Here is an 18,027-nt window from a genome sequence, read left to right as displayed (position 1 = left end):
ACAAAAAGGTGCTTTGCATTTTACGTTAATCTCATACCTTTCCCTCAAAAAGATAAAGGCCACAACCAGTCAAACTGATATTGTATAACAATCTTTGTTACATATAGTTAGAGAAGTTACAGAAATTTCTGCTTGTGAAATCTTGATATAAAAAATTAATGATCAATCAATTATTCATTGTTTTTGCCAGGGTAGGAGATGTCAGGGAACGGTAGAATAATAATAGATAATTTAACATCGAGCTTTAGAGAAGTTAAATCAGGTCCATGTTGTACTAATTTGGGAAGTTTTGGCTGATCAAAATATGCGGATATGACAAAAAAGGGGAAACAAGTGCTTTTGTGCTCAAAATGAATTGCGTTAAAAAACATTTTTTGTATGGATGACATATATTGACAAACTCAGTGTATTGTTTGTACAGTACAAGACACTAGTTTGGGGTTTATGGCTCCTTTAGGAAAAATATGCAATACTGCAACACTAAACATGTTAGAAATTAACAGACGGAGCAATGGATGGTTGGAATGCGGTTCCGTGATGAAATCTGGTATTGGACACGGTCAAAAGCTTTAAAACAAGTAAGTAAATCTTGAGCTGAGACTATTTTGTCATTTGTCACACAGTTGCTAGTGTCCAAGGTCAATAAGAAACTCTCAGGCTCAAATCCTATCGTGGACACACTGTGGCACGTGAACTCCTTTATCTGTACTCTTTTGCGTGTTCATGCATAAATCAAGGAAACATAATTGGTTTCAAACATGGTGCAGTAATACAGTGAACAAGAATAACCAATGTTTGCTTGTGTTATAATATTTATTCTTATTCATTCAATTACTAAAACAGGTTCCCAACAAATTCCGTTAATTTGATTTGATCAGAAGCAGAATGGATGAACTTGTATATGTTTTTAGGTTTACCAGCATGCATTCAAACGGACAATAACTAAGCTGTATGTGGAGCTTTACAGTTAGTCCTGCTGTTTCTAAACACCTGGCTCCATTATTACTTTCTTGAATGAAATCATTTCAGCAGCATAAAGGCAGGCTATATCAGAACTGTTAAAGGAAACAGACAGAAAAAACAAACAAACAAAAAAGTAGCAGAATCATTTTGAAAAGATAATAAAACCTGTGCTCATTAATCTCCATTGTTTCCACTGGACACAATACGAAGGAGAATACAGACCAATATAGTGCTATTCCTTTGATTACTCTGCCCACCTTAGAGCAACATGCTCACATAAGGCAAATAGTTACTGACTCATTACAGCCCTCCTCTATTGCTGTTAAATTGCAGTCATTTGTGTCTTTTAGGCAAATAGACTGAGAGCTAAGCAAGCAGACGTGCCCTGGCTGAATTATAATTGCCCTGACCAAGTCTCTTTCTCAACAGTTAAGACAATTATGTCTGCACACTATATATATGGCTCACACGCTAAATTACATCCATACACTTTGTGCACCAGCTACTCGCTACTTTTTCTTTGCATGTAGAATTGTGGTGTATGGCGTACTCACATTTCAGCCAAACAGAAGCAGCCAAGCCTTGTCCAGAGATAACCTCACAGCACCATGAAAAATGTATGAAAGTTACTGGAGGAGTGCCGTGAGATCTACTTGGCCCTCTGTGAAAAAAGACATATTCATCTTTCCAGTGGATAAACTGAGAGTTACATAAAAAGATTGTTGTAGGCCTATTTGCGGGAGAAAAACGGATTTCACTTGCAGCAGTTAAGAGGGGAAAGTTGAGGACAAAGAGAGAAGCCAAAAAATAAAAAATAAAAAAAGGCCTAACCCTCTTCTGAAAGCTAGACTTGCTATTTAAAGGGGAGAGAGAGAAAAAAGAGATGTATTGTTCTTTGTCTGAGCTCACACACACGCACACACACACAGAAATAGAGTGCTGACACCAATAAGCAGTCAATGATTTTCCTAATGGTGCTTTTCTATGGAAAGGCAATTCTCTGGAGGATGGTTAATGTTATGAAAGCTGTGTGTAAACTCTCTTCCTGCTATAGCTCACACACACATGCACACACACACACACACACACCATAGTCTAAAATCCATCTTGGCAAGCCTTCACTTTCCTTTAACCTCCTTTTCTCTTTACATCTGAGTTTGATTTGATTGACCTGCTCTGTCTCAGTTGTTTCACGCTTTCGCGTGTCCAGTAAAAGTTTTACATAGGGGTGCACAAATGTCAGGGAGTTTTGCAACAGGATCGACATAAGTAAGAAAGAAAAAGGACCTAGGAATTAAACATTAGGGGTTCATATAATTGTATAAAAAAGTGAACTGTAGCACAAAAAATGTTCAAGCGCCCCCGTTTTCCTATCATGCAAGCATGACTGCCTTAAGTAGCAAAAAAGCATTTCACATTGTGCTCACACAATCACCCATCCTAATTACCTTCTCTTCCTCTGCCCCCTCTTCACCAGCCCCCTTCTCTGTGCACTAACACATACGTTTTTTTTATTTTTTTGTTGTACATTGTAATTTCTGTGTACCTCTGAGGCACGCTGTCCAGTGAAATGGAACGGAAATGGGAAGGATGGCTGGAGACAGATGAGAGGAGCAAGTAGTGGCGGGGATGGGCTGGGAAAAAAGTGAAAGAGAGAGGAAATGTGATTCAAATAAGTGGAATGAGCACAACTAACAAGAAAAGAGAGAGAGAGCGAAAACAGAGCAAAAGAGCAGGTCAGCTCCAGCGGAGGGAGCATGGAAGCGTGTGTGGAGCGTTGCTGATGTGATGGCACGATGATGATGGTGTTGATGATTCACCGCTGGTAGGAAATCAGAGAGAAGAACGTATTATTATCACGCAGCTCAATTACAGCGCAATTTCTCCCCGGCAGCGACAGCCTCTGCAGGGCTCCTCATTGAAGCTGATTTGGGAGGCCTGTGGCGTCTTGGAGGACCAGTGAACTACTCAGATATGCGGTGACACATCCCCACTCAAAACGGGGGAAGAAGAGAAGGCAGGAGAGGACAACCGGGGAAACGTGGAGTTGGAGCATGCAGAGATGAAGAGGATGAGGACGTAGTGGAGGCGAAGGGTACAAGCATAATGGTATTAATGCAGGCATCTGCTTTAAGACAGCGCGTGCTCAACACTGGAGGCATTCAGCAGAGTGGTGTCAGGCAGGAGGGACAGACAGGATCTAAATGCACTGCTGATGCAGAAAACACCTGTTCAGTAATGAGTACGAGCTCTCCGGCTGGGTCCTGGTGGTTTAACATGAATACTGAAGAGCGACTATTCATGTGGAGTGCGGAGTGTTTTATAATTTTATTTACTTTCAAAGTGTGTGTTGTGCATGAGCCAAGATGGAAAGGGGCAGAGAGATAGAGGCCTTTGTGTCCATGCACACATTTCTGTGTGTTTGTGACTGTGTGGGTGAGTGTTTTGTGTGATGCAGGAAGGAGAGTATTTTATGATTTTATGCATTCTGTAGGTGTGTGACTTTAGCACAGAGGTTAGCTGAAGAGTGTCGGGAAGTGTGTATGTGTGTGTATGTGTGTTTGTGTAAGCTTGTATGCCTAACTAGTACATCCTGGCTGTCTCCAGTCTGTCTTTCCGTACAGCGGCTGCCCCAAGGCAAAGGGAGCCTTCGCTGATCTGCTTGACTGACCTCACAATGAGGGATTATTCAGCATGACCTTGACCATAAACCCAAACCGTAAGTCTTTCACGTAAAATGTACAGTGTCGTAATGGGTATAAAATGCTACCATGTTTAGTTGTTGTCACAGTAGATATTTACTTCTAAATCCTAATGTTTCCATCCTTTTAGGCAGTTGAGAAAGTACGCTGCTCATTTTTTAGACCCTCAACTAGCATCTTCCAGCCACACTGTTTTGGTTTTTCAGCCTACTTTCTACTTCTATTGTGTTTTCATGTTGTCCATCTCTCACGCTTTTGTGAAAGCAACATCTCAATTCGACTTCAGTTTCGGCATAGACATCCACTTCAACCTGAGGAGGAGCTGTTTACATTTTGGTGCTCAAAGCTATCAGACCTCACATCTGCCCTCTTCTAGTTAAAAAAATATCAGGAATGCCAAGAGGGAATTTCTTTACATCTGGCACAAACATCACTGAGCTGACTGGAATACTGCTCTGGACATAAATACATGGATTGTGGCAGTAATTCTAGATACAGCTTTAATTTGTTACTTGAAAAAGCCTATTTTTCTAAAAAGAAATCTCTTTTTTCCAAATAACGTTGATCCTATTGCCGTGACACACTAAGACGATAGTTGGTGAGCATCCATCAGCTTAGTGTTTGCATTTAGTCCTGCACCTTCAGCTCCAGCCGGACCCCTGTTGGCACCTTTCATCCTCATTTGCTGTCTCATTTGCTGTTCAGCTTGGCAAATCAGTGCGTGAGAAGAGACAGATTTTTAAAATGTGATCCAGATGTGTACAAATAAATATGTATCGGAAACAAATATCCATCAGGGTGAATAATTAAATCAGTGGACTCACCCGTGTTAATAGAGAACTGGGATTAGTGGAGAGATTCCCTAACCCTGTATAATCCGGAATGAGGCCTTCATTGTAGAGATGCTCGATAAACCAAGCGTCATCAGTGACTTGGCATCCGCTAACATCAAATCCTAAACTTCACCAACAAAGGGGAAAATTACAGACCTGACGCCTGCACGCATGGAGGCCACTTGGAGGTTAGTTTCCAGAAATGGTCTCCGACCACAGAGTCTGCGCCAGCTGGGGACCAGGCTCCACTAACAAGCCTTCAAACCAAACCAGGATCCTGTGAGGATTATGCTGGGATTTGACTCCACGTCGGATTTGTAGAAGGGATGAGACGTTTATCTTTTCTTTTTTCCAGAAGACATGCCTTCCTCAATCTTTTTTCTGTCTTTCATATGTGTCTTTCATTCTCTGCCTGTGTCCATTGCTCTTTCTTTCTTTATACTCTTACATTCTGTCTTAATCACAGATGGAGACAAGTCTTCTGGGATGTTGGCATTGGCTCCAGAAAAAAGGAGGAGGAGGAGAATGAGGAAGAGGAATAAAATCACTGCTGTCAGTTCCTCTCCTCTTGCTCCACAGGTCTGGAGGGACAAAAGCTTTCCCTGACAGGCCGGATCACCCCCTATCTCGACCCAGCTGTGTCTTCACCATACTGCCACCGAGTCTTTTCTCTGTCTGTCTCCAACCCCCCTGTCTTATTAGAATTACACAATACATGCGGATTAGTGTATGGTGTGCTGAGGAGAAGATAGCGAGGCAGGAGCTCATGTTCAGTGTCATTAGTCTGTGTGCGTGTGATTACATGTTCATGTGCATCTGTGTGTTACATGTAGATCGGTGTGTTCCATGTCAGTGCAGCAGCACTGCTCTGATTTCAGTGAAGTGGGCAATCTGCCGTATGCTTCCTCTATGACAAGGCTGTCAAGTGTTTTTCAGTGCGATGTGGTCATTATGGTTCAGAGACAAACACACTTCACAATATGTAATGTTCCCATATATAAGTCTCTTCAGGGTGAATGCTGCAGGGGCTAAATTGTAGATGCTGTAGATACGGTAGCCACCATGACTGCTGAAAGATCAGAAACTAAAAGGAGATGTGACTGCCACTACATGCATTCTGAACTAATGGGAATAAGCTACTGTGGCTTCTCATCTTGTATCTTCCCAGCTTGGCAGCCTGCACCACGAAAAGAAAATTCACTCACATTCCATTACAGCAACCACATGACCTCCCTACAAAATACAACTCTAAATTTTACAAATTATTGTCAGCTCTGCTGGCTATAAATGTCAGCAGTGTTTTTATCTCAACTGCGGTTATTGTCATGTTTTATCAAATTTATTTATTTATTCAAAAAATACATTTGTGAGTCATCATAAGAAATTGGAAAATTATGAAGAAAGGGCTAAGAAATGGCTTGGGAGTCTTTTTTTCAAATTTAATTAGAATTTATTACCTTCAAGCCTTTTAGACAAACTAAAGCTTTTTTGTGCTGTGACTGCATGAAGTTGGTGGATTTGTGAAACAAAGATTAGAAGACAGGTCTAAATCAGGTTAAGATATTGTGACTTGGTTTAGATCAAGATCCAGTAGGCTGGATTCTGTTCAAATGGTACCATACTGGTGTGGAATGTCATGGTTTATTCTCCTTTAGGCTGCCTCAAAAGGTAATGTCAGAGCTGAGGTGATTCACACCACCTCTGAGATTAACCCTGTGCAAATGACCCGAGGCAGTGTCGGGAATTTGGGGAGAAGGAGCATGAACATTCAATGATGTTTTGTTGTGATACCAGCTACCAGGGTTGTTTTCCCTGAGGGATCGTCCAAAGTATCCTGGAGGACAAACCGCATTTCTCACATTATTTTGACTCAAGTAAAGTTGTCATGGATTGTGTAGCCGCTGCTGTGAAGTACACATGAATAGATGAACACACCCAAAGAAGGTGGCAGACATAGCTCAACTAGTCATTTGTGACAGGGTTATTATTACCTGGACATCTGTCCAGGAACCAGTTACCTCTGCACACTATTGCAGCAAACTGAATATGTGACCATTATCTAAGGTCATGTTGTTTGTTTGCTGAATGTGAATCAAGTTGGAAATTCTGAAAAATAGTAAAAGCACATCATGGCTCAACCACTGTGGAAATTACATATATAAACGGTGTATGTTGCACGAGTGAGTGCAAAAATTTGCATACCCTTATTTTGAAAGAAAAAAATAACAAAGATTTTTCATTATCATAATATTCAATGCACACTGAGCTTGTACAAATCTACCTTCATTAATAATTAATTAAAGCTATAGTTATTTATCGAGAGGGATGCAAACTTCTGCACTAAAATATTTTTACTAATATACTAATATTTTCATAGTTTTATTATTTCATTTGATTAGGTTTAGGTTCACATTATGTAGTGCATGATTTATCTTTACTTTACTCCTTTTGCCATTTCTAAATAAAAGAGATGCAAACGTTTGTGTTAAAGGTCACACTGCTGAAACCAGTGAGCCAGCACATGTGTGAAATGAACACTGAAATGCCTTTAAGGCGGCGTTTTCTAATTTAGTGTATAGAGGCACCTTAAAGCTGGCCAGCTGAACACCAATACATTAGGGTTTATGTATAAAAAGGGCCATTGAACTTCTTCTATGTCATCAATTATTTCTCTTAAAGAAAAAAGTTTGTCATATCATGATATTGACTAAATAGCGCTATACAAATATCTCACACCGAAGATACAAATAGAACAAGCATAATTGAAGGCCAAGCTCACACGTTGATTTGGAGGAAGAAAACTTTCTTCACTCAGAAAACTCAGAATACCTTAAATAAAAACACCACCAACAGAAGAATTCTATAGCATATGCTAAACCAACAACAGTAGCAACGTCCCTTGACTCAGAAAGGCTAGTCAGCATCTTTAAATGAGGAATAACGACTACTACTACTACTACTACTGTGATTACCATCAATATCGACCAATATGAATTTTTATAATAAGACTAAACTAAAGAAAGAAAAACAAATTGGAGGTTTGGAAAACCTGTAGGAAAGGCAAGGATTAAAACAAAACAAAACAAACAAAAAAAAAACACAGAAATCTCACAAAAGATGTTCTTTCTTTATGAGATTATTCATGGATTATTCATGTGTTCATGTAGACAACTATGTTTGGGGCAAGAAGCTGACTGAGAAAAAGCTTTCAGAAGCTTTAAATACAGTTTTTCATTGACTAAGGCTACTTTCAGAGGTGGTTCCAGCAGTCATAAGGTCACTTTTTTATTATAAGTAAAAATACCCAGACAAAACAAGAGTCTCAGTTGTGAGACACATCGGGATTCTTATTATTCCTCCATGTTTTAAGATTGAATCTTTCAACCTTTATAGCAAAAGACCAAGTAATGGATCAAATTATATGACTAAGCTAACACTTTATCCCCCAGGGGAGACATTCATGGGTTGCAGTAAAAATCTAAGAAAAAAAAAAGAATAAAATACAAAAATCTCGAGACTACAACAGTGATGGAGACTGTGGAGTCGGATGACAGCAGGACAAAGGACCTGCCCTAAGAACTCCTTCACACTCTGCAGGTGGAGCAGCCTGTCACTGAAGGTGCTGCTCAGGGCACTTAGGGTGGTGTGTAGGGGGTGGAAGGTGTTTTTCATAATGACCAGCAGTTTGGCCATCAACCTTTTCTCTCCCACCTCCTCGAGACCTGGGCCTCATTTTCAGGTTGTCCTGTCTCTTTCTGTCCATCACTGTGATATCACAGCCCCCCTGGACCACTGCATAGAAGATGCATAAAGCCACCACTGAGACGGCAGCAGTGGTTTTAAAATTAAAAACACCGCAATAAGTGAATATTTAAAAATTACTTATTACAGAGACGTTCAAAGTGATTGTAGCTAACGCAGCGCTATGCGATTCAAGTAGTTGGCAGCTGGCAGAGATCTGTTTAAAGTTAGAACCCTGAAACTACCACTCAGTAATGGTGACAGACAACCACAAAGCCTTGAATGCATGTTAACACTGCGCTAAATATCAACATAGATAACCTACCTCATTAAACTCATTCACACCCCTCCTCACCCGGTCCCAGCCTTGTCTTCGAATCTCTTTCTTTATGTCTCTCTCTCTCTCTCTGTCTCTCTCTCAGGGCTGTCTCTTAAGCCTCTTACCTATGGGATTATTGGCAGCACTAGGTATTATATAGCTTCATTTATCTGGATGATGCGTTATTAATGTGTTGCGGAATGAAACCATTTGTAACGGCAGCTGAGGATGATGGGAGGATGAAGGTAAGATTTGGGGTGAGCGAGGCAGGCTGTCTCACAGAGGGAGGCTAGGCTGAAGTGTTGCTGATGGTTTTGTGTGTGTTCGTGTACTTTGTATTTGAATGTGTAGTGGGTGTTGACACAGAGTGATGCAGCTTTAATTGGTCATAATGGTGAGGTTTGTGTGAATAGAGTCCACAGAATAGAGCTGAACTATAGTTGCGGTCTTTGATTTTGCAGTTTTACAGATGTGACTCAAAGGTGAACACAAAGCACACAGAGGCATAAACACAGTCTAAAAAGGAAAAGAAAGGATACTAAGTTCTGAATATTGCAGCCCATTTAAGACATGCAAGTCATTCACTAAAAGTATAGTCAAAAAAGACCCTGACCCCAAATAAGACGTGAACCATCCATTTGTGATTTGTAAATTTTGTCAGAAACCAACGGTGGAGACATGAATCAAATTAGTTTCAATACAGAAGGGATTGTCAGCACCTTCTAGTAAAATATAATGACCTAACGTAACTATGTGAAATCTATCAATATCAACTGATTTGAAAAAATGATCATGATGTGTTTGTTGAATTTCACCCAACCCAACCAAAACACTGTGAAATTGAAGAGCAACAGAGCAAAGCAGCAAATCCTCACATTTAAGTAACTGTTTAGACAGTGGTGCAGGAAGTTAGAGCGGTCGTCCGACAATCCTGCAGTTGTTGGTTCAATCCCTGGCTCCTGTCGAAGTGTCCTTGAGCAAGTTGCTGATTAGTTACTGGTGAGTGTTGGCCAGCTGCATATCAGCTCCCCCATCACTGTGTGTGTGAATGGGTGAATAAGAATCAGTGTAAAGTGCTTCGAGTGCCAATAGGTAGAAAAGTGCTATATAAGTGCAGACCATTTATTTGTAAAGCATACTGCTGCCTTCCAGACAGGACCTGAATATAATATTACGGTAAATAAACTTGCATCTGCAGTAATGAGTATCAAAAAGTGTTACGTTATGATAGCTAACAGTGAATGATCGGTCAGGTCAGGAAAACTCCCCTACATCTGCATCTTGCTGAGCTACTCCTCTGTAAAATGCTGTTCACATCGAGCTGATGTTCAACACACTATTCACTATTAACTTGATGATGCAGTTATCCCGTTGCCCTATTAAACATAATAGGATAATGGAACGTGCTCTACTCTCATCCCCTAAGCAAGAGTCAAAATAATTGACAGGTCTGTGTGAGTCATGCTAGTGTGTTCTCTGTTCCCACGAGTGCATGTGTAGTATTTCTAACATGATGACACCTGTTGAACAGTTGAATGGCTATTCCTCCTTCACACAAAGTCAGAGTACGATTGCTGCCTCTGCTGTAAACGGATTACATGGAGGCCACACTGTAGAGGCCTCCAGTACATTCAGCACCTGTGCTAGAAGGAGTGTTTAGCAGGGATGTGTCTGTGTTGTGATGTCTAAGCTGCCATGGATGCTCAAACTTTCCGGCAAGGTAGTGTGAAGTTTTAGGATTCCACACTGACAGTGATATTTTGCACATGAGCAGGATCAGCTTAGTGAAATAACAGGACGGGGTTTTTAACTGCAAACTGTATTACGATGATGATAAAATGATTTTGCTTTGCATGTTCTGAAGAAGGATGGTGTTGTGTGTACAAATTATACTTCTACATCAAAGTATCTCGGGTTTTCGACATGTCTCTTTTAAGTCTGAGGTGTGTACTTCTTCCCTCAGATCTGAATATGTTCCCACCTCTCTCCGAGACTAACGGCACTTGAAAAGAAGAAAAAAGAAGCTCTCTACGTGCAAAATCACTGTGACAGATGGATGGACCGACAGGCTGGCTGTACTTTACTTTTCTCTCATTACAGGTTTTACAGAGTAACACTTTATTGATGTAATGATTGGGATGTTGGAAATTTTAAATCACACAGTGTATCTTCCGGGTGTCTCTGCATTGTAATTATGTATGTTCAAAGCTCTGTTTAAAGGAGGATTGCTCACATTCTAGGACGAGTTTCTTTAGGGGAGTGCCAATTAAACTGCCAATTACCAGCGCTAAAGTGGCTTTGCTATGATGCAAAAACCAGCAGTGACACTCACTGGCACAAGAAATGGCACTGGAACAAGCGTCACTGCCAGGAACGTAATGTGAGAAGGAAGTGATTCTGAAACATGCGGGATGGGTGAGAAAGGCTGTTTTGTTACAAAGTGAATAAAAAGACTTTCCGGAGATAAAATATGGGAGCGACGGCCTTGCAAATATTTCTCATTAAAAACATCCCCCCACAGAGTAAAGTACTCCTTTGTTATATACAATACATAGGAGAGCCTGTCAGTGTCATAAATCAAGTTTAAATAAATGAGACCTTAATCAAATGAAGCACAACACACTTGGTTAAAGTATGGTGGCCCAAAGAGCTCAGTGCACTGCAACAACAAAACAATTATCGTATTAAGAAAACAATTTCACCAATTTCCTATGTTGTTAACCTTAGTCCTAAGCAATTCTGTGTCAAGCAAACACTACTGTCAGTCCTACTGTACATTTACAATACAATACAATGCTTGATAGTGTTGCCCCTCTGAAAAAGATGGCAGTAAAACAGAAGAGGCTTAAAACAGGCAAAGTTAGAAAGGAAGTGGCGTTCCAGAAATTTAGAAGAATCTTATTGAGCCTGGAAAAACAGTTTAAAAATGTACAAAAAAGCTCTTTAAAATGATCATTAATAGAAGAAAACAAGAACAACCCCCAGTTTCTGTTCAGCACTGTAGCCAGGCTGACTAAAAGCCATAGTTCTGTTGAGCCTATTATTCCCTTAACTCTGAGCAGCAATGACTTTCTTTATAAGTAAAATTGTAGCTATTAGAGAAAGAACTCACCAGATAGACTTCAATTTGTTCATGTTAATGATGAATCCTCCATGCACACAAAGGTTAGCTATGGAGTTCCACAAGGCTCTGTGTTAGGACCAATACTTCTTACTTTATATATGTCTCCTTTAGGTAACATTCTTAGGAAACACTCCATAAATCTCCATTGCTATATTGATGATACTCATCTATATTTATCTATGGAACCAGATGAAAAGAATCAGTTAATCGAGCTTCAAGCATGCCTACAAGACATATAGGCCTATATGTCCCACAATTTTTTACTTCTAAACTCAGACAAAATTGAAGTCATAGTATTTGGGCCCAAAAATCTCAGAAATATGATGTCCAACCATATCATCACTCTAGATGGCATAAGTCTGGCCTCCAGAATTACTGCAAGGAACCTTGAAGTTATGTTTGACCAGTATTTGTCCTTTTCCTCACATATAAGACAAATCTCTAGAACAGCCTTCTTCCACCTACGGAACATTGCCAAAATTAGGAGCATCCTGTCTCAAAGTGATGCCGAAAAACTAGTCCATGCATTTGTTATATCTAGGTTGGACTACTGTAATTCCCTACTTTCAGGATGCCCCAGTAACTCCCTAAAGAACCTGCAATTAATCCAAAATGCTGCAGCAAGAGTGCTGACTGGAATTAGCAAGAGAGATCATATTTCACCTTCACTAGCTTCTCTCGATTGGCTTCCCATTAAATTTAGAATAGAACTTAAAACCCTGCTTCTTACATATAAAGCTCTGAACGGTCAGGCTCCATCATATATGGAAGACCTCATAGCACCGTATCATTCCAGTAGACCACTTAGATCTCAGAATGCAGGCCTACTTGTGGTTCCCAGAATTTCCAAAGGTAGAATGGTTGCCTAGGCCTTGCTCAAGGGGGAATTGTTGGGTTCTCTCTATACATTTTTATAGTCTTGACATTATTCTGTAAAGTGCCTTGAGATGACTTTGTTGTGAATTGGCACTATAAAAATAAAGTGGAATTGAAAATTGAACGGAATTTATCTATCTTAAATCCATCATTACTTCCATTCAGCAAGGCTAATAGTTATATCCAAAGCAGTGTTTCATTTGTGTTAGCCTGCTAGTTTGGACCAGTTTGCAAAAGGAAAAAAAAGACAATTTTAGCCTAAGCTTAGAGACGCTTTCTGAAAGTCCCTCACTTGAATACAAGGCACAGACCATGTGCATGTGCATTTTCAGAATCCAAGCTTATTCTTGTTGCCAACATGTGGTTTCATTTCTTTAAAGCTAGTAAACTTTCTCACAAAAAGGCCGTTAATAATGTAAACAGATTATTATAAACTTGAATTTTTACTTTTATTTATAAAAAATTACAGCCGTCCTAATACATAAAACACACCCACACAAACTGCAGCTGCTTTGTTAGCACCTTACTTTACGCCTCACTCTTCACAGCCGATGTTGCAGCGCTACAGTATATACAAAGTTAAAAAAAGGAAATTAGAAAAAAGTTTCATATTTTACGTGTATGTGAGTGTGCGGGTAACTATAAATATGCACGGGGGCGTATTTCTGTAGAGCTGCTTTCTTGCATCTACGAACATGCATCATTTCTGGTGTTTGTGTGAGTTCCGGTGTGTGAGTCTGTCTGTGTCTGTGTGTGTGTGTGTGTCTGTGTGTGTGTGTGTGTGTGTGTGTGTGTGTGTGTGAGTCAGCACTGTGATCAGCACCACAGTGGGATGAATCACATTGTGGTTGTGGTTGGAGGTTGGAGAATAGACTGGTAGCAACAATGAACTGCAGCAAAGCTCCCAAATGCAAAACATATTTAGAGTTCATCATTACTTGTGTAATTACAATTTAAACAATCATCCCATCATAATATTTCCTCATAATTTTCAGTACTTTTCATGTTAACCCCAACAGGTCTTTAAATCAACTTTGGCCAAACATCTGGAGACTTTATTTTTTGTCTTTCAAGTCTTAAAAACAGCTTCGGAGACTTTGATTGCAGTAAAAGTAACATGTATGTGATAATACAGTAAGGAGCACATTAAAAAAACTGCATAAGAAAATTTAAATCAAGCTATTTATAGATACACGGGAACCCCCACAGAGCTGATGGGAGACAGTCTTCCACTTTTTACAAAACAATCCAGTAAAATATCTGCTTGCTCTTCCTTTGTTGAAATTATGACTGCAGCAAAACCAGTTTTACCACTGTGGCGAACATCTTCATAATGAAATATAATGTATAATATTTTGTGGTTATGCTTGTCATATGTGTATTGCTGGGTAGTAAAACAGGCATTTTTAGATGGTTTGCGATGCCATCTGTGCCATAGGAAACTACTACGAAATCGAGCCACATTGGAAAGTGTACATCAGAGCTAATGTTACATGTATGACGATGACTAACAGGGAAACTCTTTACAACATGTGTGAGCTCGGCTCCCGACGGGCACATGGGGATCGGGACAGCATATGGCTACCAAGGCAGATGGAAAAAAAATGCTGACGACCAGATGTGGAGCCTGGAGGCAGACGCTTTTCAAAGCTTTACCCAAGTCTCCTGCTGATGGTTTCTTTCTGGCACATTAACAGTTTTCACATCCATCACTAGGGCTGCCATAATAAGAACCTATTAATATTAATTGTGATGCTATCTCCTGTAATAAACCAATATCAGGCAAAACAAGAGGCACTATTTAGACACATTTAGACATTTCTGATGCGAATCTGCAACAGGTAGGCACAGTCAGTGTGAAATGACTTATTCCTCGCTGCTAAAATATTGTTATAAATGCAATTATATCCAACAAGCTGTGATGTGTGTTGGACTAGAGAAGAAACCGTCTGTGCTCTCTAGCAGCATTTCCCTTACGAAACACAACAGGAGACAACCATTAATGGCAACTGTAGCTCTTGCCTGTTGGGATGACACATCTATAGCTGTGCAAAATGTTTCCATCTAGCACGAGTCACCACATTCAAATGCTGCTATTGTGTGCGCGCACACACACACCATCCACAAGGGGAGACAAAAAATGAAAATGAAGTGATTAACCAGTTTAGGATGCATGTGGCCTAGGGCGACCGGTTAAATGTTAAGAGTCCAGGGGCCACAGAACTGCAGAGAGTGAGTCGACAATCTGACAGGCAGTAAGCCTACGAGCTGGTGGACTGACTGACATACAGCTGTGTGAAGTGCCTCGAGGCGATGGGAATGAAAGCCCTTCTCTAAAAGGTCACGAGTGCAGCTCCACTGTGTGTCTTTATAGTGAATCACACTGGACAAATGGTTGTTGATGCAGCGTGAATAGGTTGTAACCCACGGTTCCAATTATGGCATTCATAAATGATGATTTTTAGGAGTATTACAGTAATTCAATACAATGAAACACAGCAATACTCTGAAGGCCTATGATGTAAACTCACTAATGAGCAGCACAGTTACGTGTCCCTGCAGGACTGTTTTTTTTTTTTTTTTTAGAGGATTCTCCAACTGTCAAAAATTAATTACTGACTCACTTAAGGCTTGTCCTTGGCATGACTTTGTAGGTGCCAGCAGGTGGGACAAATAGTCCAACCAGATGAAACCAGTGAGTCACTGTAAAATCTGCAGAGGAGACAGATGATACAGTGCATGGCTCCAAGTGACCGACTGTGCAGCAGAGGCCACAGTGTATCGCAGTACATCAAAGCCGGTTATCTGCTGGTTGCATGGTGGCTGAAGAGTAGACTATAGTTGAATGGCAGGCAGCTTTATGAAGGGAAAAAAGTGCTGCATGCTTGCCAGGAACAACTGCATCCAATTTCTTCAGGGCAGCCTAACTGCTTCAGAGACCATGCGAACAAGGGGCTCAATTTTCGAGAATTTAATTCCAGACATCAGGTTGTGAAAATTAATCACATGCTGTGTGGAAAGCCCTGCGCACAAGCACAAGACCTGCTCGGTGTTTTAGCCTCCAGGGTACAGGAAGCACTGAGTGGAGTCCGGAAAATAAACATTTGGATGGATTATGGAGGCAATTTTTTAATTTTCATGAGCAAAGCTGGGTATTAACTTCTGTTGAATGGGCACAGTTCCACAGACTCTCATCTTCAATTTGTTCATTATGCACGTCTGCATGTTTGCTTTGGCTCCACAATCATATCTATCTTGACCTCAGTGTTTCAAGTTGTCACTGCCAATAAAACTGTTTGCCTTTTCACGAACAGCAGTAGCCTCTAATCTGTGTACGCTCATCAGAAACAACTCTGCAAATTGGGTTATGTTTCAATTTGGCCTTACACTGACAGTGCTGCTGAGCCATGCAGCTGCTGTACTTGACTTAAAATACCAAACAGACCGTGACAGGTATAACGTTGGGCTACGACCCCAGTCGGTGACTCTGCTCTTCAGGCAGCTCCTCCGCGGCTGTCTAACGAAAGGATGTGCCCTGCCATGCTATGCCCCGGAACGAACTACGCGCTGAGTTCAAATCTTCAACTCAGCCTCACTGTTTTGAACTGGAGTCTGGTTTGGAGTGCGTTCACCCACACGGCGCAATGTGGCTGCTGCCCTAAGCCAGCGTTCAGCTGAGGATGCCCGTCTCCCACCATCGGAGGGGATCGGTTGCATCTATCTGGCTTCACACATCTGCTCGTTTCCCAACAAGCAAACACTCATTCATTTCGAGGCCCTGCCGTCTGATTGTCTCCCCAAAGCGCAATGTGGAGATGCTTTGACCTGCTTGTCTACCCCTCCGGGTTTCAGAACCATATCAACATATCGGCAGCGTCTGTGTCTTACCGGCTGCTGTATGTTTCGAGACGTCCCCCTCCCAGGCGGAGGATGATGCTGCCGCTGCTGCTGGACCCCGTGTTGGAAATAGTCGCTGCCAGCCGCTTTGTTGCCCGCGACCCGGTCCCTCTTCTCCCGCACGTTGGAGCCTCCGTTTTCTCTGTCCTCGCCGGAGTCGAGGCTGCTGAAGTTCCACACAATCAGCGTCTGCACCAGCAGCACCGTGAGGGCTGCTATCAGGGCGGACCGCGACCGGCGGGCCAACCTGCGAGCACACAAGCCGCCGACCATCTTCGCACCGGGCTGCACGGAGCTGGAGGACCGTCTGTGGCTCTGCGCAGCGCGACGGGAGGACGGAGTGGAAGTAGAGGGAGGACGAGGAGGTGGAGGAGGAGGAAGAGGGAGGGAGGGAGGGAGGCTGAGATTTACGCTGGCGCAGGCGAGGAGGAGCATCGAGAGGGAGAGACACAGGGCCACCGTGTGGTGACACATAAGATGCTCCAGGCTGCTGGAGCCTAGTGCGAGAGAAATTGTGGTCAAACATTTCATCTTATCCAATTATTATCAATATTACCGTGACCTTATAGAGAACAGCAGAAGCCTATTGTTAGGCCTTTACTGATCCCACCAGGGGTGCAGCTAGAAACCTTGTGACCCCTTATATATGTTTGCCTCTGGCACCTTTTAACTAATTTATATATATATATAGAAGTAGAACTTTGTAAGGTCCCTCTAAGTTATGGAAAGATGATCCCATTTTACGACCCCACCTGATGAATCCCAGCTGGGGTCCAGCAAGAAAATTCACTTTTTCTTCCAGCTTCCCAGGAGGTATGTTACAGCTGTGCTGGTAAGAATTAACTGCAGTGCCTGAAGACAGTTGAACATAGCCGATAATTGGGGGTTAGGGGGGTCTTTTTAGCCAATATGCGACACTGATCATTACTCCGATTTTTTACTCAATAATGCCTTGACCCATATTTATCAGCCTTTACTGCTTTGCGAGTACCTCATGTACATAATTTACATTTCTTTACCAGTAAAGGTCATATATTCTCCAATAGACATATTTTTAACTGCAGACATTTTGAATTGTCATTATAGGAAAAGCACAGTTGATAACATTCTAGTGTATATTTTGAATTATTCCAACAATGTATGTATGTTGTTATGACAATAGTTGTTTTGTCAGGATAATATAATTTAAAAAGCATTGGTAAAACCTCTAATGTTAAAAACTATGAAAAATATATGGCAATATGGCAATTTGGGATTTCTGTAGCCTATTCATTTAAAGAATAGGTACTGTAGTCACCTGGCCACGTATCAATTTGTAATTCCAAATATTTTTGTATCATATGATACTCATAAGTTTAAATACACAGATAGTCAACCATTCACACCTACTAGCTCACACTTATTTAGAGGAATTGTCTTTAGGGCCAGTGGCTATATAGAATTTTGTTATTGTCAAAATATACCAAACATAGACTAAAATCAACAATACTTGCTCACTGAATCCACAACTTGCTTTAGCTTATTTTTCTGTGCTAAAGGCCCACAATGTTGAGACAAAATGATCAAAAACAC

At 41.2% G+C, this 18,027-nt stretch overlaps 1 protein-coding gene across 1 annotated transcript in view; it reads right to left on the bottom strand.

The window, feature by feature from the left end:
• Positions 1 to 16,807, bottom strand: part of xylt1 (xylosyltransferase I) — a 75,153-nt gene extending 58,346 nt beyond the window's left edge. The window contains exon 1 of the mRNA XM_067498962.1: positions 16,447 to 16,807. Coding sequence (XP_067355063.1) covers positions 16,447 to 16,728 — 282 coding nt within the window. The 5' untranslated portion in view covers positions 16,729 to 16,807. The remainder of the gene's footprint in view (positions 1 to 16,446) is intronic.
• Between the last annotated feature and the right edge of the window lie 1,220 nt (positions 16,808 to 18,027).

The sequence above is a fragment of the Channa argus genome, chromosome 3 (genome assembly GCF_033026475.1).
Source record: "Channa argus isolate prfri chromosome 3, Channa argus male v1.0, whole genome shotgun sequence".
NCBI classification, from domain to species: domain Eukaryota; kingdom Metazoa; phylum Chordata; class Actinopteri; order Anabantiformes; family Channidae; genus Channa; species Channa argus.
Note: the sequence above shows the minus strand (reverse complement) of the source record. Positions and strands in the feature narration are given on the sequence as shown.